The 27,290-nt window shown below is 37.2% G+C and overlaps 1 protein-coding gene across 1 annotated transcript in view; it reads right to left on the bottom strand.

The window, feature by feature from the left end:
* The window catches only part of TM9SF2 (transmembrane 9 superfamily member 2), a 55,445-nt gene that overhangs the window by 17,264 nt on the left and 10,891 nt on the right, over window positions 1-27,290 (bottom strand). The window contains exons 2-10 of the mRNA XM_014839188.3: window positions 26,730-26,797; window positions 24,370-24,463; window positions 18,474-18,601; window positions 13,057-13,186; window positions 11,885-12,009; window positions 10,836-10,947; window positions 9,440-9,519; window positions 8,119-8,227; window positions 1,846-1,978 (exon numbers count right to left, since the gene is read on the bottom strand). Of these exons, the coding sequence (XP_014694674.1) occupies window positions 1,846-1,978; window positions 8,119-8,227; window positions 9,440-9,519; window positions 10,836-10,947; window positions 11,885-12,009; window positions 13,057-13,186; window positions 18,474-18,601; window positions 24,370-24,463; window positions 26,730-26,797 (979 nt within the window). The remainder of the gene's footprint in view (window positions 1-1,845; window positions 1,979-8,118; window positions 8,228-9,439; window positions 9,520-10,835; window positions 10,948-11,884; window positions 12,010-13,056; window positions 13,187-18,473; window positions 18,602-24,369; window positions 24,464-26,729; window positions 26,798-27,290) is intronic.

Here is a 27,290-nt window from a genome sequence, read left to right as displayed (position 1 = left end):
CAAAAGTTCCCAGTGTTTGCCCCAAGATGTACATCACCAAGCACATCCCATGCACACCTTCTGATCAGCCCCGACTGAAAGGCAAGAGGAGAAACTCATGATCAGCAGGAAACCGATCAGGGCAACAGAATTTCAGCTAAGATGCAACTCCTCCTCACTCCCCACAGGCCTGAGAAATGACTCTTCTGAAGCAAAAAGATTATATTCAAGCATTTAAGGAAAACAATCCCTATCATTCCCTATCCTAGGCTCTCTGAAACTTTCCTTCCTCACAAGTTCACTTTCTAGCTGACCCCAATAAAAACGACACAGTGGCAGAGGGCAGCTCCTGATACAACTTTAAAGCAGTATTCTATCCTCAAGCAGTCATTTGGCTCTAGCTCAGCCTTGGTGCTCTGGAAATCCAGTGCCTTCATGCTATCCTCTGGCTATGTCCAAACTTCTGCCAGGACACCTTCTCCCGACCTGCCCTCTTCAATATAAATACAAATTCTAGCCTACCCATCACAGCTGCATCTCTTTATCTAAGTTGTTAGTGGATAAAGAAAAATGTTCAAGTCTTCAAACTGAGCCTGAAGGTATAAATCAGTGGTTTCCAAACTTACTCGGGTGCCAGACATTTGGAAGTGATAATCCTCTTTCCAAAGCATTTATGTGGTTAATTCCATCATAAAAATTTGGAACAATTTTACTAACAGAAAATGATTACAGTATTATATATTTAATATGCAGTCAAACATAAGAGTAAATGTTTGCTAAAAAATTATTGAAAGGTCATTTTTGAATTCTTCTAGTAATATTCATCTGTTCATTAACAATATTACTGTTCATTAGTAGCAGGCATCAATAAAGGAAACACAGGGGAAATAAATGCAAAATTTAGAGAATTCTATTCACAAACATTTTTTTCTCTTATAATTAGGAAAACTGGAAGACCATGGAATTAACGTATCTCCAGAGAGTAGTCTCAGAACCACTCCTGCGGCCGATCAATACCTCTAAGCCTTAGGAGGTCTATTAAAAAAAAAGAGATTGCCCTAATTGACAAAAATTTAAGTAATAAAATCTGTGAAGAGGGGCCGACCCCGTGGCCACTCACGAGTGCTTAAGTTTGCGCGCTCTGCTTCGGCGGCCCAGGATTTCGTCAGTTCGAATCCTGGGCGCGGACATGGCACCACTCATCAGGCCATGCTGTGCTGGCAGCCCACATGCCACAACTAGAAGGACCCACAACTAGAAGGACCCACAACTAAAAATACACAACTATGTACCGGGGGGCTTTGAGAGAAAAAGGAAAAATAAAATCTTAAAAAAAAAAAAAAATCTGTGAAGATTTTCATGTGGCACAAGATATTTTTTGTGTGAGATCTTTCCTGAACATTGCTAGAGAAAGAGGTCTTGCCTCCTAAATCCTCCCAAGAAGGAACAGTCTACAAAAAAGCTTCCTGCCCTACCTTACCTCTTCTCCTTTTGTCTTTCTCAGTAGAAGCCAAGAATATCTTGGAAGCCTAATCATATTGGTGGGGTGGGACAGTCAACCTGTATGACCCTGCTTCCAGGCTACCCAGATTCAGACCCAGGTGGTCTTTAACGACCTAGTCATCTCTAGCTCCAATGCTACCAAGACAAAGGCTTGGCTTCTACGCCGCTGTAAGGGAGATATGAAGAGTCAGCTTTTGGGCACAGTTAACTCTGCCCCAAGTCACAGCCAAAGCACACAGATTTTGAGAGCCAAGAGGACTCTCAGAAACAATCCAGCCGAGCTACCTCACTTAGGAAAACTGGATTTCAACTAATTATTTAGGAAAAGTATTTTCTACTTTTCAATTTTCACTTTACACTTACATAGAGTCACAAAAGTCATAATTAAAATCTGTGTCCCGGATCCTAGAAAGACTGATAGCAGCATCCCTTTTCTCGGAGGACGGAATATATCACCATGAACTAGTTTCCAGCCAAATTCTTCCTGGGCATCCTCCTAAAAAGGAAATGAAATTGTTTAACTGTCGTTGGTATCACCAAGACAACCTGTCAGTTTGTTCACTGTTGAATATGCTGATATAGAGAATTTTTTAAAAACTTACAAATGTTAACATTTACTTCAATTTTGAAGTATAAAGCTTGTCTCATGGAGGTTTTATATAGCTTTCTTGAAATTGTGTTGTGTGTTAAGGTCTACAGTTACTGAAAAACTTTAAAAAGAAACACAAAGATAATGTGACATGTACCAAGTTCTAGTCTAAGTCAAGTTTTATAATCCAACTTCATGACAAATTTTTAATCACACTCCATCCTTTTTAACTTAAAGTTATTAATCTCCAAAATAAGTAAATGGTATTAGGTCTCAAAGCTACTTTACTGGAACCGTAGGCTACGCTGTCAAATCATAAAGTTAGTGTCACCAGCTCAAGCTGCTCCCCTGATTTCCAGACACATATACAACTGCCTAATCAACAGCTCCACTTAGGAGTTTCACGTACATCTGGAACAGAATTATCCACAACTGAACTGACTCCCTCTCCCTGACTACACTTGCTCTTCCTGCAGTCTCCCCGAGTAGGTAAAAACTCTATCCTTCTAGTTGTTCAGTCCTCAAAACCTCAGTCATCCTTGATGCCTTTTCTTCCCCCCCGACTTTGCATACAATCCTTTAACAAATCCTACAGCTATACCTCCAAAATATATCCACAGGATGCACCACTAGCCCCTGGTTCAAGTCATCACCTCTCACCTGGCTATTACAATGCACACTAAACTGGTCTCTCTGCTTCCGCCCTTGTCTCCATTCAGGTGACTCTCAAACAGAGCAACTAGAAAGGTCCTTTATCTAATAGGGTGGTTCGGACCAGAAACGTGGGGTCATTCACTGACTTCTCTCCCTCTTTCACCCCCTACACAGTGGACGGGCCAATGAGTATTCCATCCCACCTCCTGAACACTCTGTGTCTATCTGTCCACTTCCCTCCGTCCCCCCTGCCACTCTTCCCAATCTCTGGGAGTTCTAGAACAGCCTCCTCACTGGTCTCTGTCTCTCCAATCTTGCCCTGCCCTGAACGATTCTCCATATAACATTCAAAGTGACTTTCCTAAGACACGAATCTGACCATGTGACTGCTGTAATATTCTTCAACAGGTTTTCAACGATCTTCAAATGGTACAGCTCACAAGCCCTTCAGAATGTGGCCCCTGCTACTTTTTCAGCCTCCTCTCTTAACATTTCCTCCAGGATATAGCTTTCTCCCTCCCCCAATTCCCATTCACACTTCTATCTTTGAGAGCAGTAGACAATGCTAATGCTAATGTACTACACTTTCACATATTTTTCAGTAAATATAAATCAACTGAAATTTGAAACATGGAAAATTTTATCTAAGTACTAATCTTGCTCTTTACAATGGCTAATTTATAAGACAATACTAAAAACCAAAATATTTCCTTCCCCTTGGTACAAAATACTTTCATATACACTTGGGAATTAGACTTTACCTGGTCATTTATAAGGAATGTACAAATTGAAGTTTTATTAAAAGTATATGGGCTCTAAGTGGATTAAATAAAATTATATCTGGGATTGGCTTCAAAACAGCTGGGGCGGGAGGAGCAGCTGAGATTCTACATGTAAATCAAGACTGAACATGAGTTGATAACTGGTGGACCAGGGTGATGGGTATACTAGTCCTTTTGCTTTTGTGAATGTTTATGTTAAAAGTATGAGAGAAGGGGCTGGCCCCGTGGCCGAGTGGTTAAGTTCGCAAGCTGCGCTGCAGGTGGCCCAGTGTTTCGTTGGTTCGAATCCTGGGCGCGGACATGGCACTGCTCATCAAACCACGCTGAGGCAGCGTCCCACATGCCACAACTAGAAGGACCCACAGCGAAGAACGTACAACTATGTACCCGGGGGCTTTGGGGAGAAAAAGGAAAAAATAAAATCTTTAAAAAAAAAAAAGTGTGAGAGAAAAAAGTACATGCACCTCTTCTTTTAGGTGAGGTAGTGTTAGACAGATGAAGGACCATTTCTGACTACTTTTTGACCAAGCAAGTACTAAAAAACTTAAAGAGCGTAAGTAAAAACTAAGTTTCCCACAGATAGCCAGGCCCTCTTTAGAGCAATCTAATGAATGTGCCTAGTTTTCTTGTTATCCTTGCAGAGATATTCTATACATGAGAAAATACACGAATACGTTTTCTCTCCTTTTGACAAATGGTAGCATATTACACACACTATTTTGTACCTTGCTCTTTTAGTCTAATATCTTGGAGATGCTTCCTTATTTGTATATACAGAATTGCCTCATTCTCCCCACTCCCAGCCCCCAGGAAGAGTCGTCCTGAGCTAACATATGTTGTCAATCTTCCTACTTTTTTTTTTTCTTGGCGTGAGGAAGATTAGCTCTGAGCTAACATCTGTGCCAATCTTCCTCCACTTTATATGTGGGTCGCCACCCAGAGCATGGCTGATGAGTGAGGTAGGTCGCACCTGGGATCTGAACCCATGAACCCGGGCCACCAAAGTGGAGCACGCCTAACTTAACTACCACACCAGGGGCCAGCCCTCTATTTCCTTTATACAGACTCTCTTTTCACATACCTTGCCCAGTTTCTTACTGGGCTGTTGAATGTTTTCTTAATGATTTTAGAAGTTCTTTCTTGGGGCCAGCCCCGTGGCCAAGTGGTTAAGTTTGTGCATGCCACTTCGGCAGCCTGGGGTTTGCCAGTTTGGATCCCGGGCACAGACCTATGCTCTGCTCATCAAGCCATGGTGTGGCTGCATCCCACATAGAGGAACTAGAATGACCTACAACTATGTACTGGGGCTTTGAGGAGGAAAAAAAAAGAAGATTGATAACACATGTTAGTTCAGGGCCAATCTCCTCAAAAAAAAAAAAAGAAAGAAAGAAAAAGTGGAAAACCACTCTAAAAAAAAATTTCTTTCTTTATTGAGGAATTAGCTTTTTGTTTCTGACAAGTGTTAAAATATCTTCCCATTTGACATTCATCTTTTTACTTAATGGTATTTTTGCTATTCAGATTTTTTTTTTAAATATAGTAATCATAGAGCAATCATTTTATTTATGGCTTCTGGCTCTCTGTCACACTTTTAAAATTCTACCCTTCCCCAAGATTTAAAAATAACTTCTCATGTGTTCTTCTAGTATTTCAGTTTCACATTTTCATTTATCATTTCAATACAAGGAATAAAGTTGGAATCATTATTTTTTCCCAGACGGCCATCCACTTCATCCAATACTATTCATCAAATCTGTTTTCCTCTGTTAATATACTTTGTTTACCTCCAAATTTAGATTCATTATTATCTTACAATGAAAATGTTTACTTGGAATTTCTTTGTTCACCAATCCTTCTAAATCTCTCATTAGGACTGCTATTTATTTGTTATTAGTTTTCTGTTAAAGTATTTATGGAAATTCCTTCAGGTCTGATTGATGGATTGACTGATTCACTGCCAAAGCCTTTCTATAGAAACTCCTTCAGGGAAGGTCTCGTTGTGGTCAACTGTTTTCGTTAGTCTGAAAAAGGTATTTCATCTTCATTCTTGAAAGACTGTTTCTCTTGGTACACAATTCTATGTAAATAGTTAATTTCTCTCACCAATTTAAAGATATTATTTTGTCTTTGAGCTTCTATTGTCAATTTAATTGTTTTTCCTTTGCAGACGCCCAGTTTTTTTTTCTTCTGGCTGAGTCTAAGATCTTCTCTTTTTTCTGGTGCTCTATAGTTTTACCACAGTTGATCCAGATGTGGATTTCTTTTTACTTATTCTGCTTGAGAAACACTGTGTTTCCTTTATCTATGGATTCCTATCTTTCATCTGTTCTGAAAATTCATAGCTGTTACTTTTTCATATATCTTATACTCTAACTAATAGGTCTAGTATCTGAAACCTTTGAGTGGTCTAAATCTGGTGTTTATTGTAAATATTTGTGAATTTTTGACTAATAAATCACACTGTATTTATCTTAAATTGAGGGAATCCTGCAAACTTAAATTTGGGAGACCTTCCTTCAAAGGATTTTTATTTATTCTGCTAAGAATCAGAAGGCACTTATTAACCTAGAATCACTTTGCCCCTCTTCAAGAATCCAAGCTTAATATAAGAGACCAAGGATCAGCTAGCTCCCTCACTATTGACGGAAGGTTTAATCTCCCAATTGGTTAAAGACTTGATACAGGCCATCGACCCAAAGGAGAACTTCAACCTTTCATACTTGCATTGCTTCCTGCTCTGGCCTCAGCTTACTTTTTGGGGGGTTAGGTGGTGGGGGAAGTCCTTGGGTACCTTTTTTACCTATCATGAGCCCAGTAATGCACCAACAAGTGTGGCACATCAAGGAATGACTTATTCATTCATTCATTCAACAAATATTTATTGAGCACCAACTATATACTCAGCACTGTTTAAAACACCAGAGATAGTGAGTATAACAGAAAAACCCTTCTTCTCATGAGTACGTGTTCTCATTGGGAAGGCACACAATAAACAAAATAAGTAAAACATAGTACATTAGATGGTGAGAAGTGCTACAGAGAAAAATTAGAAGTATGGATGTGTGTAGGGGTGGAGAGCATATAATTTTAATAGGACGGTCAGGAAGGTCTCATTGGGAAGACCATATTTCAGTAAAGACCTGAAGGAGGTAAGGGAGCTAGCCAGGTAAATATGTGCAGGAATGAACATCTGAGGTAAAGAGAAAAAGCACGTGTAAAGGCCTTCAGGTGGGATCATGCCTGACATATCTGAGGAACAGCAAGGCAGCCAGTATGGCTGAAGCAGAGATCCAAGAGGTACAGCAGAGCCTTATGGGCCATTGTAAAGACTCTGGCTTTCACTCTGAGTGGCATGGGAAGTCGCTGGAGGGTTGTGATCAGGAGTGACATGACCTGACATGGTTGAACAGATGTGCTCTGACCACTATGGTAAGAGACTAGAGGGAGGGAGAGAATGGGAGCAAGCATGGAAACAGGGCTGCTCTAGCCAGATCCCAAGGCGCCTCTATGCAAATTAAGAAAAAAAATTCCATTAACTCAGCTATTATTTGGAATTGCCAATTATAAACAGAATATTTAAAAGTTATTTTAATGAAATATTTAATAAGATATACAATGGAATAAAAACCATGGAAAAGAGACTGCAGAGTAAAAGTGCCAAAAAGTTTATACACATTAGTGTGTTCTTTTTCTAATTAAACAGGATAGAAAGGTTAGGGAAAAGGCTAAGCAGCTGGGGAAAGAAAACAATGAAAACCTGAGTTTTATGTATTCACTACAAGTCACTGTAATTGTTGTGAAAATTTTGTTAAAGAGCTGCTATGAAATGAAAAAGTATAAAATGTATAACACATGCAACTTAAAATGTTTGAGAATAATGAGTTGGGACATTAGATTGCTTTGAATACACCAAAAGGTTGAAATGATAAAAACTGAGTTAAAATTACCGTTAAAAAAATCAAACATACACATAAATAAAAATTGCTTGGGAGCTATTCCAGTCAACACTTCACCGTTTCACTAAGTGTGTGTATGATGGGAATGGAGACACTGACAGCTGTCGGCACATAAGTGAACAAAGAGGACAGAACTGGAGCTGTGCACCCACACCCATTCTGCATCACTCTACTGACACAGATAAGGTTGTGAACAATTTTTCTAGAGAAGCCAATTCTTTTTAAAAATTAATTAATTATTTTTTTGAGGGAGATTAGCCCTGAGCTAACATTTGCTGCCAATCCTCCTCTTTTTGCTGAAGCAGACTGGCCCTGAGCACACATCTGGGGTCATATTCCTCTACTTTATATGCGGGACGCCTGCCACAGCATGGCGTGACAAGCGGTACATAGGTCCACACCCAGGATCTGAACTGGCGAACCCTGGGCCGCCAAAGCAGAACATAAACATGTGAACTTAACCACTGCTCCACTGGGCCGGCCCCTAGAGAGAAGCCAATTCCTAAGGATCACTTTCTTATTGAAAATATGAATTTAAGATAACTTTTGAGAAGAACACTTTAAAAGTAGATTCTGCTTAAGGCTATTAAACTTTTTTTAAAGAAAAAATAACGACTAGCCTTGGCAGACCAAAGAATAGTTATGTTTCACTCACCGTAGAATCCATCTGATTATATCTGGCAATATCTTTATGCAGTGTCCGTAGCATAATCATAGCCACCATTCCAGACAAGAAGAGGACAATGACCAGGGAGTTCATGATGCTGTAGAAATAAGCATGTCAGGATTAATCTATAGCTTAATCTTTGGAAGAGTGAAACTTTCTAAAACTGCTTATTGAGTAACATTAGAACAGTATTAATCAAAATCAAAATTTAAATGACCCATAATCCAACAAGCCAGCCCTGGTGATCTAGTGGTTAAGATTTAGTGCTCTCACAGCTGCGGCCCAGCTTTGTTTCTGTTCAGGAAACCACATCACCGTCTGTCAGTTGTCATACTGTGGCGACTACATGTTGCTGTGATGCTAAAACCTATGCCACTGGTATTTCAAATACCAGCAAGGTCACTCATAGTGGACAGGTTTCACTGGAAATTCCAGGCTAAGACAGACTAGGAAGAAGAACCTGGCCACCCACTTGCAAAAAAATTGGCCATGAAAATCCTATGAATGGCAGCAGAGTATTGCCTGATACAGCACCAGAAGGTGAAAGGATGGTGTAAAAAGACCGGGCAGGGTTCTGCTCTGCTGTACAGAAGATGACTAGGAGTCAGAATCAACTTGACAGCATTAACAACAAAATCCAACAAATTCAATAAACTGTGTTCTGCCATGTTTCCTTCTAGTGGCTACATAACTTTATCTGTTTATCATAATATGGTTTTGTGGTCTCTTGAGAACTAGAATTTTTTTTTACAATGGTCAATATTATTAAATAACTACTGTGCCCAAATCAGTACAACACAAGCTGTGAAAATCAATAAAGGACTGGTCCGTATCCTCAAGAAATTTACTGAAGAACAAATTTATTCAGTAAATTAATGAGTGTCAAAAGGGTAGCAAAGTAGGAAAAGGGGAGTGATGGTAGCACGAATAGCTTTCTAGATAAAAGTTTTGAGTCATGCTTTGAAGAGAGAATAATAACAAATAGTCATAACCACAGCAGCAGCTTCCATTTACTGAGTACTCTTCCATGCCAGGCAAAGTGCTCAAATGCTCTGTTTCATTACCTCCTGTAATCCTTAGAACAGTCCCATGAGGCAGGTATTTCTAGATACAGGAATGGACTCTCAGAAATCAAGTGACCTGGCCTGACTCACAACCAGTGACTTAAAGCCAGTATTGAACCCAAGTCCACCTGATTCAAAAGCCCAGACTTTTGATAACTGGAGAGGATTAGAGTGAATGAGATGTTTAAAGGGACAAGGAGTAGAATAAGTACAAAGCATAAAGCAGATTAACTCTGCACTCTTACCTAAACCACTGAATGTGGGTATGAGGCATAGATTCCAGAATATAGTCCCATCTAGAGGCCCATCTGATATTTTTATCTTCCTAGAGGGATTAAAAAAAAAAACAAACCCAAAACTCTTTAAATAAGCATTTGCTGACAAAGCACATTAAAATCCACAATTTTCCACTCACAGCTTGACCTTCCAGTTAGTCAACAAAACTAATTTCTAATTATCATAACTTGTGTCAGTAATGAGATTCAGGGAATTTAGATTTACTCAAATCTCAGGAAAATCAGGATGAGATTAAGCAGTAAATAAAAAATAATAGGAGTTCCTAAAAGTATCTAGTTACTTGTATTTTTTAAAAGTCTGGCTTTAAATTTTAACCAGTAAAGGTTTATTTTAGATGTCAAAATTTAGAGCTATATTTATTTTTTCAGAAAATTCTCTTTGACGCCATCTATCTATGTCTACGAGACAGCTAACCAGACCAGAGTCATAACCTAGATATACTGAGCATCTGGCAGGTGTCACCCACACTGAGCTCTTAATACCTAGAAAAACATATATACTGTTTACTGTGCGAGGCGTGCAAAATTACACACTAAATGGGGACTAACAGGGGCCGGCCCAGTGGCTGAGTGGTTAAGTTTGGGTGCTCCACTTCAGCGGCCTGGGGTTCACTGGTTCAGATCCTGGGCAGAGACCTAGCACCGCTGGTCAGGCTACGCTGAGGTGGTGTCCCACATAGCTCAACTAGAAGGACTACAACTAGAATATACAACTATGTAAGGAGGGCTTCGGAGAGAAGAAGGAAAAGAAAAAAGATTAGCAACAGATGTTAGCTCAGGTGCCAATCTTAAAAAAAAAAAAGAGGAACAGGAAACATGACCACTTTACTGGATTGCCAATGTAGTTTATTAAAAACAGAGGTGAAATATTGCCTAAGATTCTCATAAAATGAACTTTTACTTTCTTCCTAAGAAACTCCTCCATTAATGAAAACCCTCCCTTGAATTCCCTAAGAACCTATATAAATCCTCTACCATCAGGAAACTCTCCCTTTAAGTTTATACTCAAATCCTGATTGGAAAAATGCTGTTTTCACAAATGCTTGCTGCATATATCTTCTATATTTTCATACCATCCTCCATGCCTAATTTGTACCTTTTGTCTTTTATCTCTTATGCTTAACATTTAATAAGGATCAATTCTCCAATTTCTTATACTTCTCATTTAAATGAAGACCTAGTTTTGAGTACGATTATGTTGCCTGGTGCACTGACAAACTAGTCCAAAAATCAGCTCATTAAAAGCTTATCTACTTGACAAGTTTAATCAATAATATTAATTAGTTTAAGTAGTACAAATTTAAAATCAATTTATGAGTTATACTAAAGATAAAAACAAACTCACCTGGAAGCTAACAGAATAAGTATAGGCAATTCTGATCTCCCCAGAAGCCTTGTTACTTATATCCATGGGGGGTCCGGAGCAGTCTGGTTTATCTATATGGGTATGTTTGAAACTGTGGGAAGAAACATTTTGCCAAGATGCAGATAAAGCACAGTTTAAAAAAATGGGGTAAAGTAAAAGTGAGAGATTTTGTACATATTTCACAATGCTGCTGATAATCAGAAGTGAAATTATTCATGTCATGTTTCATAGTACAAATATTTATTTCATATAAATAATGAGGATTAATTATAAGTGTGCATGGAAAATTATTACTCAAAATTACAAACTCAAAAACACTACTTGAAGAGCATTAAATAATCTTAAAAAAATAAATAAATACAAACACTGAGTGAGTTTAAATTAACTACCACCTTTTTAGGGCACGTGTTTTAGTTTTTTTCTTACCACCAGTGGCATGAGAAAAATGGCTAATTCAATGGGGAGAAGTCATGAAAAAATGGAATACTCAATCAAAAAAGGATCTCTGATAGATAATAACTGATAGGTACTTTCACACTAAAAAATTGACACCTTAAAAAGATGCGCTTTCAATGCCTTGTCATTTACTGGCAGCTAACTCTGCATGGAGACTTTCAAAATGACAGCACTAATCAGCTCAGTTGAGCCTCTGATGCAAGGTCAAGGTGCAAATATTCAAGGCAATGCTCTTTCACTGTAAAAGGGAACACTGCCCCAACCACTCATGTTCTCCATTCCAAGCTGACATGGAAAAGCTGTCAAACTTCCTGATTGAAAAACAAAACAAAAAGGCACCTTGGCTTGACCACTTACCATGACAGGAAAATAAACAGGTGTGGTTTCTCTAATCAACTCATAACTCAAAAACAAGCCATGCTACAGGGAGTTTTAGTAAAACCAATCTTGAAACGCCAGATTATCAGCTAGAATGCTAATTCAGGAAAATAGTTAATTGGGCCCAAAATATTTATTCTTTGGGCCTAAATTTCAGCTATATTTACTTACTTTGTATCTATTTGTATAGTTACCTTTTCGGTTCAAGTTTAGCAGCCACTAATCTTGCTCCCATAGACCCAGTTTCAACAACATGATAGTATATTTTGATGTCAACATGGTTGAAGATGTAAAATGTATCTCTTTCATGGAATTCTGACTGTGGAACAGAACATAAAGGTAGAAAATTGGCTATACAAGAGTCAAAACATAAAATTTTTAAATGAGCCACAGAAGTAGGAAAATTGAAGCTTGCACAGAATTTTAATCCTTCCCCATAAAAGTGTTTAAGTTTTAAGCTTAAAAATCTTAACAAGCCAAAAATTAACTGGCAGAGGCACAAATTATGCTTATTTAATGTTTTAATTCTTACATAAAACATTGTAAGTACATGTTAAAGAGAACACATCTAATATTTTCTAGGTTTTCTCTTGTGATAAAACCAACATAATAAATTTTAATATATTACACATTATGAGCATGCTAACACATTTAAACACTTTTCCTCCATGGAAGTTTGTAACTTCAGACTAAATCAATAATCTGAATTATTCAAGTGTCTCTGGTCAACTCTCACAAAAGCATTAACCGATATAATCAGTTTCAAGATCAAGCTCATGCTAACTTCTACTACTAGGTCATTTAAGAGACTAAATCAGGTTGACCTGATTACACAAAATTTAATTTAATATATATTCCCCAATGACTTTAATTACTTTCTATATTAATGCTTTCACTTTACTATTCTGTTTTAAGTGTAAAAGAATGGTCTCAAAGACAGATACCTTTTAAAAAAAGGCATAATACCAAACTTCTTCAAAACAGTATTTCATGGACTTAAGTTTGCAATACAAATTTCATGGATTTATAATGAGGTCTTTTTGGCACTCTACTGTTTTTTTTTCTATTTAAGATTTATGAATCTAACTTTAAACAGTGTCAGAATATACAAAAGTCCTAGTCCTTGGCAGGGCACTCAGTGTCTTATAACAGACACTCTCAGTAAATGCTGAACTGAATCAGAATTATTTTAGTTCTGGAGTTAAATATATATACTGTTAACCTGACTTAAGTTCAAGATACAAGTAGTTACTTCAGAACATCTGAATTATACTCATTGGATGAATATAACAAAAATTGCTAAAGACTGACTCCTTCTAACAAAAAGCCATTTTTAAAAGTTGCACAGAATTTATCATAAACTTACATTAATAACACAGGCATCTTTTGCATGACCTTTATCTGTAATGTAACAGCCAATAGGAAATCCAGGATTACAGAACCTCTGACCATCTTCAACATCATAACACCATGTTACAGGCATATTATCCACAATCCTATGCACAGAAATAAAAGCCAAGTTAGAATCACCAAACATGCCTAAGAGTTACTGCCCAAATCTGTGTCATCGCTTCATAAAATTTAAATGTCTTAAAATACCTTAAGCTGCCAAAACTACAATCAAAGAATTTTGATGAAATGTGGTATTCCAAAATAATAGCATTATGCCAATATCTGATACACTGTAGTGAGGAAAAAACTTCATAGCTTTTTTGAAACTATCAATGTATATAGGAAAGGGAGTTCTATAAATTAATATATTGCAATTGCTAATTTAACAATATTATTATCTAGATACCCTTTAAGTATAATTTATTTAACTTTAGCAGAATATTCAAAAGCTCTAAACAGGTGCAAAGCAACATATCTAGTTCCTCGGGAACAGTTTATCAAACGGTTTAGAAGCAAATGTCTTTTATTACTCAGGTAATTCAATAAAAAGGAGAAGAATATAATTGCAAGATATGGGAAAATATTCAACTTAAGGGTCAGGTGAAAAAGTGAAAATTATAATATTATCTATTAAAACTGTGTAAATCCAACTTATGTCTAAAAGGAATGCTGCTATGAAGCCAAAGAAACAAATCTTTCAAGTTCTACAGTGAAAAATACGGGGTTTTTTTGTAAAAAGGATAAAGGTAAAAAATAAAGTTCTGTAGCACTATATGACTACATTACAGTCCAAGTATGTGGTCCCTATGCCCAGAGCACACTGCAAGATACAAATAAAAGAAATTACTAAAAATATACTAGCTGTATTACAATCATAAGACGACACTCCAGGGCATGTTTTATTTGTTAATTAATGTATGCCTTAGGAAGTAAAATTATGATTCTATATTCACCCAAGGTGTACATTAATGACCTAATAAAACATGTCTCATCACATTTAAATGCTACTTAATAGCAGCCAATGTACGAAATTTTAGAATCCCCTACACTATTAAGTTGCTTATTATAACCAGCAGGCTAGTAGTAGCTCCCATGAAAAGACCATAAAATATTAGAAGCATGAAAACAAAGCTATATAAAATAAATAATTCAGATTTTCTGGAGGCCTAAGGAATCAGCTAATTGCTTTAATTTTTCAAATAAAGAATGAAGTTTAGTCAATGAATATATACCAGCAATATATTAATTGCAATATCTTTATGCTATCACATCAGAGAAAGTACTATATAAAAATTATAGCACTAGTTACAAAACGAGGAATTAAGGGGCAATTCAGCTTTTGAAAGGCAAATATCCTAAATTTATCATTTATATAATGCCTTGACACAATAACCTTTTCCTAGCAATAGGAAGCATTAAAATAACAACAAACCCTTGGAAATAAACGCAAGAGAATTTAAAGAATATAATTTTTAATTACTGCCTTGCTAAGTTAGGGAGTAGTATTTATTTGAACTTCTAACTCGAAAAAAATTCAGTCAGTTTTCAACTGATACAGTGAAAAAGAGTATAAGAATAGGACTTGAAAGGATAAAGGTTGAATGGCTGGCCCCAATATTTTAACCATTAAGGACTCCTTTCCACTATTTCTCTCCACCCTCCATGGATTCTATTTGAAACACTTCTGTAAATCAAGCTTCCTTTATTTATTTATTTTTAATTTTCTTTTAGTATGTTTCTTTTGGTGAGGAAGATTGGCCCTGAGCTAACATCTGCTGCCAATCTTCCTCCTTTTTTTTTCTCTCTCCAAAGCCTCAGTACATAGCTGTATACCCTAGCTGTAGGTCATTCTAGTTCTTATATGTAGGATGCTACCACAGCATGGCTTCATGAGTGGTGTGTAGGTCCACACCCAGGATCTAAACCGGCGAACCCCAGGCTGCTGAAGTGGAGCATGCAAACAACCACTTGGCCACAGGGCCAGCCCCTAAGCTTCATTTATTAATAATTCATCTTCCTAATAAATTAATTAAATTCCAAACGCTTCTGATGTAAAAACGGAATAACCTATGTTGCCACAATACACTCAGAAAATTACAGGCAAGAAGCAAAGAAACTTGGCATTTAAGTTCTTCTATGTAGTTTTAACATGAGTAAACTTATACTATTTGTTAGGATTTTGATTTTTTTTTTGAGGAAGATTAGCCCTGAGCTAACATCTGCTGCCAATCCTCCTCTTTTTGCTGAGGAAGACTGGCCCTGAGCTAATATCTGTGCCCACTTTCCTCTACTTTATATGTGGGACGCCTACCACAGCATGGCTTGCCAAGCAGTGCCATGTCTGTACCCAGGATCCGAACTGGCGAACCCCAGGCTGCAGAAGCGGAATGTGAGAACTTACCCGCTGCGCCATGGGGCTGGCCCCAGATTTTGATTTTTGAAAACAGTTCATCATTTCCCTCTGCTAACTTGGTGGGATCTAGGATTGGAACTCACTAAACTATCTTCAAAGACCCCTCTAACCAATAAGCTACAGTCCAGTGGTTCTATGATACTAAAAAATTTAAATACTCTGATAACTAGTTAAATAATTATACTTTTATAAATAAAATGTCACAAAGATTTAGAAACTTAGGCAAGAAGTATAATCACAAAGCATGTAGATTATAGTTGAAGGGAATTCAAGTGTCTGGTGCTGATATCAAAACACTAGTCAGTCTCAGGAATAAAGAAGTTGCTTAGGTAGCTGAGAGAGTAAGCCAAGAAGATCCTCAAACTATGTTTTAAAGCCCCAGATAAGAATAAAAAGTATTCATCAATTTAGATAGGAAAATTAACTACTGTCAATTAACTGACTCTTCTCTATAACGAGAATAAGTTGATACATTAACTAATATCCAGTCATTTTAATTATTCAAAAGATAGTAAGGCTAAAATGTTATGGGGGAAAGTTATAGTTCATTCATGCAATACAACCATGAAAAAGAATGAGGTAGATATAGACTTACAGATATGCTTTGCATAGGAAAATGCCCCTATTTTCTTAGATCAAATGAGCAAATTATAGAATAATGTGTACAATATTTTAGTTACGTTATTTTAAAAAGGTACACAACTTTGTATATACCTGTATATGCATAGAAAACCTGGAAACAGAACTGAGAAATAAGAGTGCTACCTCTGGGGAACAGGGTTAAAGAAGCTGAGGGCAGTAGAAGACTCAAGTTTTATTTCATATTTTCCTGCACTGCTTATGCTTTTTCACAAGCATGTATGTACTGCTTTATAATTCAGAAAATTCTTATGCTAACCCCCAAATGTCTTAGTGCAAAGGCTAATAAAATGTGCTACATTCACAACAAAATTCCATAACAGAACACTATACTTTTTAAAGACCTTACAGATTTCTAAAGCTTCATGGTATTTTATCCATCAACTCTGTTATCTGTGCTTAAAATCCCATTACATAGTAAAAACTTTCTGAAATAATCAAAGACAGAAATATACTCAACAAAATGTTCAAATTAATTCATCAATGTAAATCAACATTTTCCAAATGTGTAATGAACTGATTTAAGGACCAAAGCCTATTTCCTAGAATTAGCAAACTATATATTTGTGATATGGCTTAGATTCTTTGTTAATGGATTCAGACTTGACATCAGAAACTTCTCTGATTCAACTACAAAATCATTATTTACCATCACTTTTTCAGTTTATTTTTTTAAGCAGAATAGTTTAAGTTTGCAACTGAAATAATTATCCCAAACTGTTTAGAAAATTTTACTATCAAATGCTTTTTAACTTTGTAACCAGTTTTAAATTATTTATTCTTCTTGTTATTAAGCATCTTGGACCTATGCTGATTGTATCATAAATTAGTTAAAAATATTTCTGAGTACTTCACTGTGACGAAACAATGAAGAACTCCTTTTACCACCTTTAGTCGCTCAAGCAAGACTCTAAGCAGTATTCAAAGAACAGAAGGTAGAAGAGGTAGCTAAAAATTACCTGTAGGCCTTAAGAGTCCTGGTCAAGAAATGAGCAGCTGTTACCATAAATGAAGGCGGGTGGGGCTAACGTGAAAAAATGATGTAAGAACCAAGCCTTAAATATGATTTTGAAGTTTGCAAAAAGCAATTTGAAGGAAAGAGACAGCATCAAGGGAAATTTCAATTACTTACGAATAAGCAAATGTATCCTAAGTTACACTGATTTAGCAATTAAGTGGTATTCTCATAGGAGCTTAGAAGAAAAAAGTTCTAGGCCTAGAGGAAGTTCCTGTCTGCACTGAGAGTCAGATGAGAAAGAAGCTGAAACAAGTGTAATGACAAGTTTCCTTCCTTGTTCTAACAGAGCCTCACTGTGGGAAACTAGTTTCTAGGTGGTTTGCGTAGCTACTACCCAGGTCTGGCCAATCAGAGTGAATCCCCCTAGCACGGACTAGAGCGTGGACAGGCACGTGCTCCAAGGTTGCCCTTCCCCAGGACCTTTTTGTTCTATGTGTATGGAGGGGAAGAGGAGGAACTGAGCGGGTAAGAGGGAATGAGAGGTTCCACCCATAGTATTTGAGCCACAGGATCTGATCACGTCCAAACCGAGATCAATGGTTCCTAACCTCCCTGGGTATGAGAAAACCGGTCAGTAAGAGATATTGACAGGACAAACATTTAAGAGGAAGTACATGAAGACAGCCTTCCTGTTCACCACCTCTAGCATCTTATACTTTTTGTAAGAAGCAAAACATATGTAAATTATGACCCCACACAGAATACAGGGATTTGTCAGCAAAACTATCTGGAAGAATAACAATAGTTATACCTGAAAGTAAATACTACTTCGGAAGCAAAAAGAAAAGAGTCTTAACTTTTGATTATGACACAAATTGGTAAAGACCTTATTGATGTTACATCATGTCTATAAAATAAAAAACAGGTTACACAAAATATAAGTGTTTTACTTTAAAGTAGATGCTATTTATCAAACATCAAACAAAAGTTACATTTTGTTTTCCCACAGTCTTTTTCATGGCCTACAAGTATAAAATAACAATCTTTCTAGAAGATTGATCCAGGTCTTTTCCCCAAAGGATAAATATGCTCCTGTTAACTTCACATAAATAAAAGAAGTGCTCTAGCTACCACGTGTACACACCAAAAGAAGCACCAGATATTACAGTAAGTTAACCACAGTTAAAAGATGATACTTTAAGCTGTCAACCGAGGTAATCCACTGGCAGGTAAAAGTCACTACTTCACGCTATTATTAGTAACAAAAGGAAATCAATTAATTTGCTATATTTTATAGAGTCAATAAATTTATACATTCAATGAAACAGAGGTTTTATCTTGAAAAGGAAAAAGCCAAAAATCCAAAATCTCCATGTCTTACCAGTGATGTTGATAATTCAGTAACATGCTTTTTTTCAAGAATTCTAACTTTTGTTTGTCTTCAGCTTTCTCTGTATGGTATGTTTTTGTACAAACAAGCTTACAGGTATCCTCCTTATTAAATGTAAACTGTATCAAAATAAAGTGGAAAGCAAATTAACAAAAAATATCCACGTCCTTCACATCTATACCATTAACAGAGTAAAAATACTGATCTCATTAAATTACTTAAGTGCATTAATATTGACAACATATTTTAAAGTCCTCATAGCTCAATCAGATTTAAACTTCAATCTTAGTCTTTCTCTAAAAACTTAAGTCATCAATCTTTCTTTTGATAAGTAACAGTTTTTATTTTTATTTTTGACAATTTCAATCTACCCACCTTTTAAATGTAAATGAATTCTAGAAGGAAAAAACCCACATGTAGAACAAAACGGAACACCAGTCTCTCCACAGTAATGTCCCCGATCATGTTTTGGAAATTATGGAGTTTAAGGCTTTCTAGTAATAAGCAGACAAGTTTTTATGTCCACATACTCATTCAGTGGATATTTGTTAAGTGCCCACTATGTGCCAAGTGACGGAGATTCAGCAGCAAGTAATACAGACTGATGACACAAGAAAAAGTCAAATTTGGATGTCTAAAAATCAGGGTAAATGTGATTCATTTTACTCACCTTTGAGAAGACTGTCAATTTTCAGAATGTTATTTAATAACAAGGTTGAAACAAATAGTAAAGTTGAAATAAGAATTTTTATTTTTTTGGCGAGGAAGATTGTCGCTGAGCTAACATCTGTGCCAATCTTCCTCTATTTTGTATGTGGGATGCCACCACAGCATGGCTTGATGAGTGGTGCATAGGTCTGTGCCCAGGATCTGAACCCACAAACCCTGGCTGCCGAAGCAAAGCACGTGAACTTAACCACTAGGCCACTGGGCCAAGAATTGCTAATTTTTTAAGTCAGAGTTTAAAAACTCAGGGGCTGGCCCTGTGACCGAGCAGTTAAGTTCGCATGCTCCACTTCGGCAGCCCAGGGTTTCGCTGGCTCAAATCCTGGTGCAGACCTAGGAGCACTCACCAGGCCACGCTGAGGTGGCGTCCCACACAGCAGAACCAGAAGGACGTATGACTAGAATACACAGCTATGTACTGGGAGGCTGTGGGGAGAAGAGAAGAAAAAAGACTGGCAAGAGATGTTAGCTAAGGTGCCAATCTTTAAAAACAAAAATCCCAAAACTAAGGATTCCTCTAATTTTGGAGTTTAGGACTTATTTCATGTGTGTAAAAATAATGATATTCACAACATATTATATAATGTAGGCTTATTTTATCAGGATCCATTTATGTCTTAATTTTAAAAATATACTTCCTAATTTTCTGAAGGCTATAATTCACTAAACTATAGTCTGTAACTGTATACCTTTTAATAAATTCAAACTTTATTACATATTGTTAAAAAAACAACTTGCATATATTTGACTTCAAGTTGCCCCTTCTTTTGTACATTACTTACTAAACCCCCAAACCCAGTTTCTGTGCATTAGCTGACAAACAAATGTTTCAAGTGTAGCCCACTGCTGCCACCTGACAGCCAATAGTTTAGTATTGGCCACATTGCTACTTCTGTAAATATAGCAATATATGTAAAATTATTTAATATTTTTAACATTATATGAACTTTATAAGCTCCTTTTTTAAAAAATTGAGGTTATGATAGTTTACAACATTGTGAAATTTCAGTTATACATTATCTGTCAGTCACCATATAGGTGCGCCCCTTCACCTTTTGTGCCTACCCCCTTGTCTCCTTCTCCCTGGTAACCACTAAACAGTTCTCTTTGTCCATGTGTTTGGTATCTTCCACATATGAGTGAAATCATACAGTGTCTGTCTTTGTCTGGCTTATTTCGATAAGCTCCTTTTTAAAGAGTAGAAAATGAAAAAAGTATACATACTAAGAAATCAAGAGGGATAGATGTCAAATTAAGCAGAGATAGAGATTATTGGTTGCACCCAACGTGGCCAATCTTACACCTCAATCCAGTGCTTACTGGGTTTAGGCAAGTCAACTGTGTGTTCAATTGTGAAGGAAGACAGCAAAACTAAAGATGGCGTTTAATCATAAAAATAAACACTTATTACCTCATGCAACCCTCCTAACACTCCTAGGAGGTAGTCTCCTTTGCTGAATCATCCTCAGGTTCCTGACTTATTAACACCAAGTACCCCAAGGCTCAGTCATCGGAATTCTTCTCTTCATTATTTACACCACTCTCCTGGGGATCTCATCAATTTAATATGATATATATATATATATATATATCTCTAGGCTGAATCCCTCCTCCAAACTCCAGACACACATATTCAACTGTTTACTCAACATCTCTACTTGAATGCCTAATAAACACCTCACACTTAACATATCTAAAACTAACTCTTTCCCATTCCCCTCAAACCTGCTATTTCCAAAGACTTTCCCATCTTCGAAAAGAGAAACCCCACAGACCACATCCCATCCCTCAACAAATTCTGTTGGCCCCATCTTCAAAATAGAGCTATTTTCTGAGATTCTGACTGCTTCACAACCCCAACCCCTACACCGCCATGGTCTGCCCCAGCATCAGGTCATACACATAGTAATGCCTGTGACAGCCTCCTAACCAGTCTCCCGGCTTCTCCCCTTGCTATCCCATGGTCCATCCTCAACACAGCAGCCCTAGTGATCCTGTTAAAATCTAAGCCTGCTCAAAACCTTCCAACGCTAACCATTTCGCTAAGATGTATGGGCCAGCGTCTTTACCGTGGCCTACGAGTCACTATATGATGTGGTCCCGTTACTTCTTTGCCCCATTTCCTAGTATTCTCTATCTTGCTCACCTGCTCAAGTCACACCACCTTTTTTCTGTACCTTGAACACACCAGGCAAGCTCACATCTCGGGACCTTTACATTTGCTGCTCTCTTCACCCAGAACATCTTCCCCCTAGATACTCCACATGGCTCACTCCCTTACTTTCTTCAGGTCTTTCGCTCAAACATCATCTCTCTCACCAATTTAAAATTGCCAATTCTACATCCACCTTCTCTGATTTATTTTCTATAGTTCTTTCATCAGCAACTGACACACACTATATCTTAGTAATTCATTTTGTTTCCTTCGTCTCATCATAATATAAATCTCTCTCACAAGGGCAGAGATTTTTGTCTTGTTCACTGCTGTATCCCACACCTACCATAGTGCCTGGCACAAGAAAAGCATTCAACAAATGTGGTAACTGACTAAATGAATGAGTATGAGTGGTCAGACTTGAGAGGAGGTTTTATGATCCTATGAAATGTGGCTTCAGCTTCACGTAACACACACAATGTCTTTCACTGTTGTTTTCCTGACCTCAACAGCAGTCATAGATAAAACATAGGAAAGCAGATTTGGGGTTTTGTTTTGTTCCTGGCTGTTATCATTGTTTTTACTGCAGACCTAAAATAAGTCAAAATTCTTTGAAAATAAAGGACTAAGAATCAATACTGAATCAATATTGAAAAATATGGGTCAATACATTTTAGGTTGGCTTGAAAAAGAAATGTGATCTCTTAGTCCTATATTTCTGTCTACCTATGCTTTGATCTTAAGAAATGCCTGCTCTGTCTCTTTAAGCTTGGAGCTTAAAGAATCTGTTTTAGCACAAATCTTGATCCTAAAAAATTCTAAGAAACTCATGGAAATGTTCAGTGCACACTTTTCTCCATTTTAAAGTACTTCTGTTCTTTTATTTTACCTCAACTTCTAGGACAAAATTACGTCTGAAAATCATTTTCACAGGCTTAAAAGAAGGGTCCTTTGCAGAAACAAGGCAGTCTTTATACATCAACAAATGTACATGAATGGGATCCTACTCAGGAAGTAATTTGCCTTTAAAGTCTGCCCCAAAGGGACAAAACTTCTCCATGGGTTTGAAGATTTTGTTGGCCTTCCCTGTTTATTGCTATCTGTTATGGGCTGTTTACTGCGACAGACTCCTCTGTCTTTCAAGTTTGCTAAAGGTATTACTGGTGCTCTTCCCTTCCATCATTTCTCAAGGCCAAGGCAAAAGCTAACAGAAAGATGGGACTGAAAGACCTTAGGAGTATTTTAAGTCGATTGTACAATTTAATAAATATGACTGAAAATCACCCTCTTATATAAAAAGAATGCAATAACTTACAAAGTAATCTTTCAAAATCTCACATTAAGGAGGTGTTACACAATTAATATGCTTGCCCTGCTCAATTTGACCCAGGTCCACATACTCTGAGTTCCTTCTTCCCCAGTGACTTCATCCCACAGGCCTTCAAATCTACTGTCTTTGAAAAATTAAAAAATTACTGGCATCTTTAGGGTAGAAAATTTCCAATTAGACTATTTTAAGAGGACATATTTACGGCTGAAAACTATAAACCTGTAGTGAATTAAACTTGCACAATTATGTGTCTTTTTTCCCCGAGTGCTTCACAGTGTAGGTACAGTGCTGGAGGGAGTAAGATGTTTAGTGGGACTAATCTAGGTGTGGGGATTTGCTGGACAGATGCCCAATGTAATAAAGTGCCAAGGGAGATAGATGGCAGTGCTTAGTGAGAAAGCAGGGAAGGCGGCTAACTGTGGGGTCTAAGCCAAAGAGAAGGCCGTGACACCAAGAAAGGGAGTTGTTAGACTAGTGAATAAATCTTGGAGTCCAGTTACAGCCATTAAAATGAATGTGCTCATGTGGAAGAAGCCCAAGGTAGAGAGTTAAAGGAAAAATGCACAGTGCAGGATATGGTAAAGCATAAATAAGTAAATCGAATTTTTACATATGCTTGTAAGTGCATGGAAAATTTCAGGAAAGATTAACAAGAAACTGTGATGTGGAACTAGGGCGAGGAGACTTACTTCTCATTTTATATTCTTCTGTACCACTTAATTTTTTATATGGTGATACATTATTATTATAAACTAGTTTAATTTTTCTAAGAGATGCTATTCTTTGTGCAGCAGGAAAGCAGATACAAAACAGAGGACTGTGCAACATGGAAGAATAACAGGCGTTAAAGATAACAGATTTAAAAGCTGGAATAATGCTGGGTAATGAAGTATACATATTGAAGAGAATATCTTATATTGTGCTTAGTTTGGTTTAACTGATGTCCTGAAAACGTTATCAAAAATATTCCAAAACTACTTTGCATCGTCAAAATGGAAAGGTTAGCTTCCCAAAAGCCCAATGGGGGAGCCCAGATAGAGCTATACAGTCGTGTGTTGCTTAACAACAGGGATGCTTCCTGAGAAATATGTCATCAGACGATTTTCCCCCTTACCCAGAGGGGAAAGAGATGTGGAACAGCTGAGGCAGCTTTTCATGACTGCACAGAGTCCCAGGCCCCTCTGTAGGGTGAGGCAGGAGGTCTGAGTACTGTCCTTTAGGCAATGGCCTAAAATTATCCATGACATATCACAAGAAGGGGAGGGATCCTTCTAAACTGACTTTAAGAAATTATTCCTGGATGCAAAAGAGAAACGAATTCCTCTTTAGCTACGAGAGCTAAGTTATCTCAGGATTTTCTGTAAGAGAGAAAAAAAAGATGCGGGGCTGGCCCGGTGGTATAGTGGTTAAGTTCACAGGATTCGCTTCAGCGGCCAGGGTTTCACAGGTTCAGATCCCAAGGTACGGACCTACACACCTCTTACCAAGGCACACTGTGGCAGCCATCCCACATATAAAAAAGCAGAACATGGGCATAGATGTCAGCTGCTCAGGGCCAATCCTCCTCAGCAAAAAGAGGAGGATTGGTGGTGGATGTTACCTCAGGGCTAACCTTTCTCAAAACAAAACAAAACAAAAGATGCAACTAAATAACTTATATAACACTGAATACAAACCTTATATGGTGAAGGTTCAATTCTTTCTCCGAATAATACCTGACCAAGATTTTCAGATGGACGTTTTCCTTCTGATGCCTGGCAAAAATCAAACCTGAGGGAAAGAATATTTAAGTTTTTAGACATAAAAGGAAACAATGAAATATCAAGCCTCTAGCCAGTCTTGAAGGGTAGATTAGGTATTGATCATTCCAGCAGGTCTAGTAGACGAATAAGAATATATTCATACTCCAAGTTCCAAGTACCACATCTCTCCAAAACAAAAAACCAAAATATCTGAAAATTATGCCTTAGAATGCTTTGATTTCTATGTAATATTTTTATTAAGATGTATATTATGGAATTTTTTAAACTGACACATTACAATTTATTTTTGCTCATTCCAATGATAAAATTACTTACGTCCTTATTCTTCAAGCGAATTTTGCATAACTTATCTCCTTTTGTTATAACTTTCTAATCCAAATCTTTGCTTAATAGTGACATTTCAGGAAAATGTGTCAAATTTACGTGGGTTCCTGCCTCACAGAAACTGTGATACACTGGCCAACACATCCCAACACGAAAAACATGACTAGACAGTCCCTCTGAGAACAGGGGGCTGTGGAGAAGCCATAAATCAGTCAACTAAAAGCTTCTCTCTGTGTTGTAATTCCCTTGAATTACTAACCAAATTTTAATAAAGTTTTGTTGAAACATTACAGCCTACTTTCAGCTTTGCTACAGAAAATTAAAGGTTTTGTGTTCACCATGCAATAATATGGGAGTACTTGAGACCAACACAGTGCTTGTTACAGATCAGTTAGATTCCTAAGAGGAAGACGAATCTCAGGTGATGATAAACAGGGGCTGGGAAGTCCCCAAATGAAGACTCTCCATCTACTAGATAGAAGAGATCCACTAAGTTTTCCCAGGAATATCCAGAGAGATTTAAGGAGAGATGTTTGTTTATTGAACAAAACAAAAACTAGAAAAAGCACTGAAGACTCCAACAGTTATATAAATTATGGTCCTTCCATTCATGAATTTTGTATTCTCTTCTTAAACATATTTAGGCATATTAATTCTTATAGGATAGTCTTACTTTCGTGTGTGTGCTTTTTTCCTATGGTAATCACACAATTTTCTTTCCAAACTCTGAGATATCAGAGAAATTTAGAAGCCAAGCAAAATTTAGGAACTTTGTTTTACACCCAATATAGTGTAGAGTCATGCACTATGTAACGATGCTTCAGTCAACAACGAACCGCATGAGAGCGGTCCCACAAAACTAGTACCATATAGTCTAGGCGTGTGGTAGGCTATACCATCTAGGTTTGTGTAAAAACACTCTAGGATGTTTGCACAATGACAAAATCACCTAATGACATATTTCTGAGAATGTATCCTGTCATTAAGCAATGTATAACTGAATAGCAGTCGAAAAGAATAAAGGATATTCATGCAGCATTTTTAATAATATCAAGAAATGGGAATAATCAAATGCTCATAAATAGAGAATTAGTGAAACAAATAATACATGGATTCTATACAATCTCTACAAAGGACTAATAAATAGCTACTAACAAGACTGAGGTAGCTGTGTATTAACATGGACAGATGCCCACAATAGATGCAGTGAGAAAAACAAGGTGCAAATCAAATACGACAGAATGAACTTACTTTTGTTTAAAACAAAAATGTATAAATGTGGTTATGTACATTAGAATATGCAGAGCAAAAATCTGGAGGAACAGATGTTAAAGCAATTATTTCTGGGGATTGACTGTGTGGGACATGAGGATTTTGTTTAAAAATGTGTAGGGTTTTCAGTAATTAAAAAATTTAAAGAAAACAAGATGGCTTTTTGTCCAGTTCAATAAAAAAGGGAATCCATTGTTTCAGTTGGTCCTTAGTTGCAAAGTGACATAAAAAGATAACATGCTACATTTTAACCCAAGCTTGGAAATAAAGACTACCCCTTAGAAAATGTTTTCAGGGGGCCAGCCCAGTGGCAAAGCGGTTAAGTTCGCACGTTCTGCTTCAGCATCCTGGGGTTCACAGGTTCGCATCCCGGGTGCGGACCTACACACCGCTTGTCAAGCCATGCTGTGGCAGGCACCCCACATATAACGTAGAGAAAGATGGGCATGGATGTTAGCTCAGGGCCAGTTTTCCTCAGCAAAAAGAGGAGGACTGGGTGGCAGATGTTAGCTCAGGGTTAATCTTCCCCCCAAAAAACAAAAAGTGTTTTCATGCCCTGTACATTTTTTAAATGCATACAAATTTATCCATAACAGTGGAGAAAATAAAGTTCTAAATATACAAAATTCTGCTAAGTCATATAAAATTTTACATAAAAACCAAGGTGGAAAACTTACGCTGTATATTCATAAGGAAGAACAGATTCCACTGAGTCAAGCCTGTTCACAAATAGTTCTATTTCAGACTGAAAATGAGGAAACACAGAATTAGAATAACTAGAGATCAAAATTTAAGTCATGCTTAAAACTGAAAAAGAATTTGACATGCTTGAAATGTGAAATTTTACGATATTCAACCCACTTTAAACAATACTCTTATAAATCAATTCACTGAGTAAATTTATATGCAGTTAAATTACAACGCAGTAATTTTCAGTTGCAAATGTCTCCAATATTTTCTATGCTTTTTAAGTTTTAAAATTTCTAAAAGAATTAAATAAGGTATTTTAACTAAATCATTCATCACATCAGTATAGATGTTTTTAAAAATCAGGTTTTTGGGGCCAGCCCAGTGGCACAGCGGTTAAGTTCACACTCTCTGCTTTAACCACCTGGGTTTGCAGGTTCGGCTCTCAGGCGTGGACTTACACACCACTCACCAAACTATGCTGTGGCAGCATCCCACATACACAATAGAGGAAGAGTGGCACAGACGTTAGCTCAGGGACAATCTTCCTC

The sequence above is a fragment of the Equus asinus genome, chromosome 11 (assembly GCF_041296235.1).
Source record: "Equus asinus isolate D_3611 breed Donkey chromosome 11, EquAss-T2T_v2, whole genome shotgun sequence".
In the NCBI taxonomy this organism is placed as follows: domain Eukaryota; kingdom Metazoa; phylum Chordata; class Mammalia; order Perissodactyla; family Equidae; genus Equus; species Equus asinus.
This window is presented reverse-complemented; position numbering and strand designations above follow the sequence as displayed.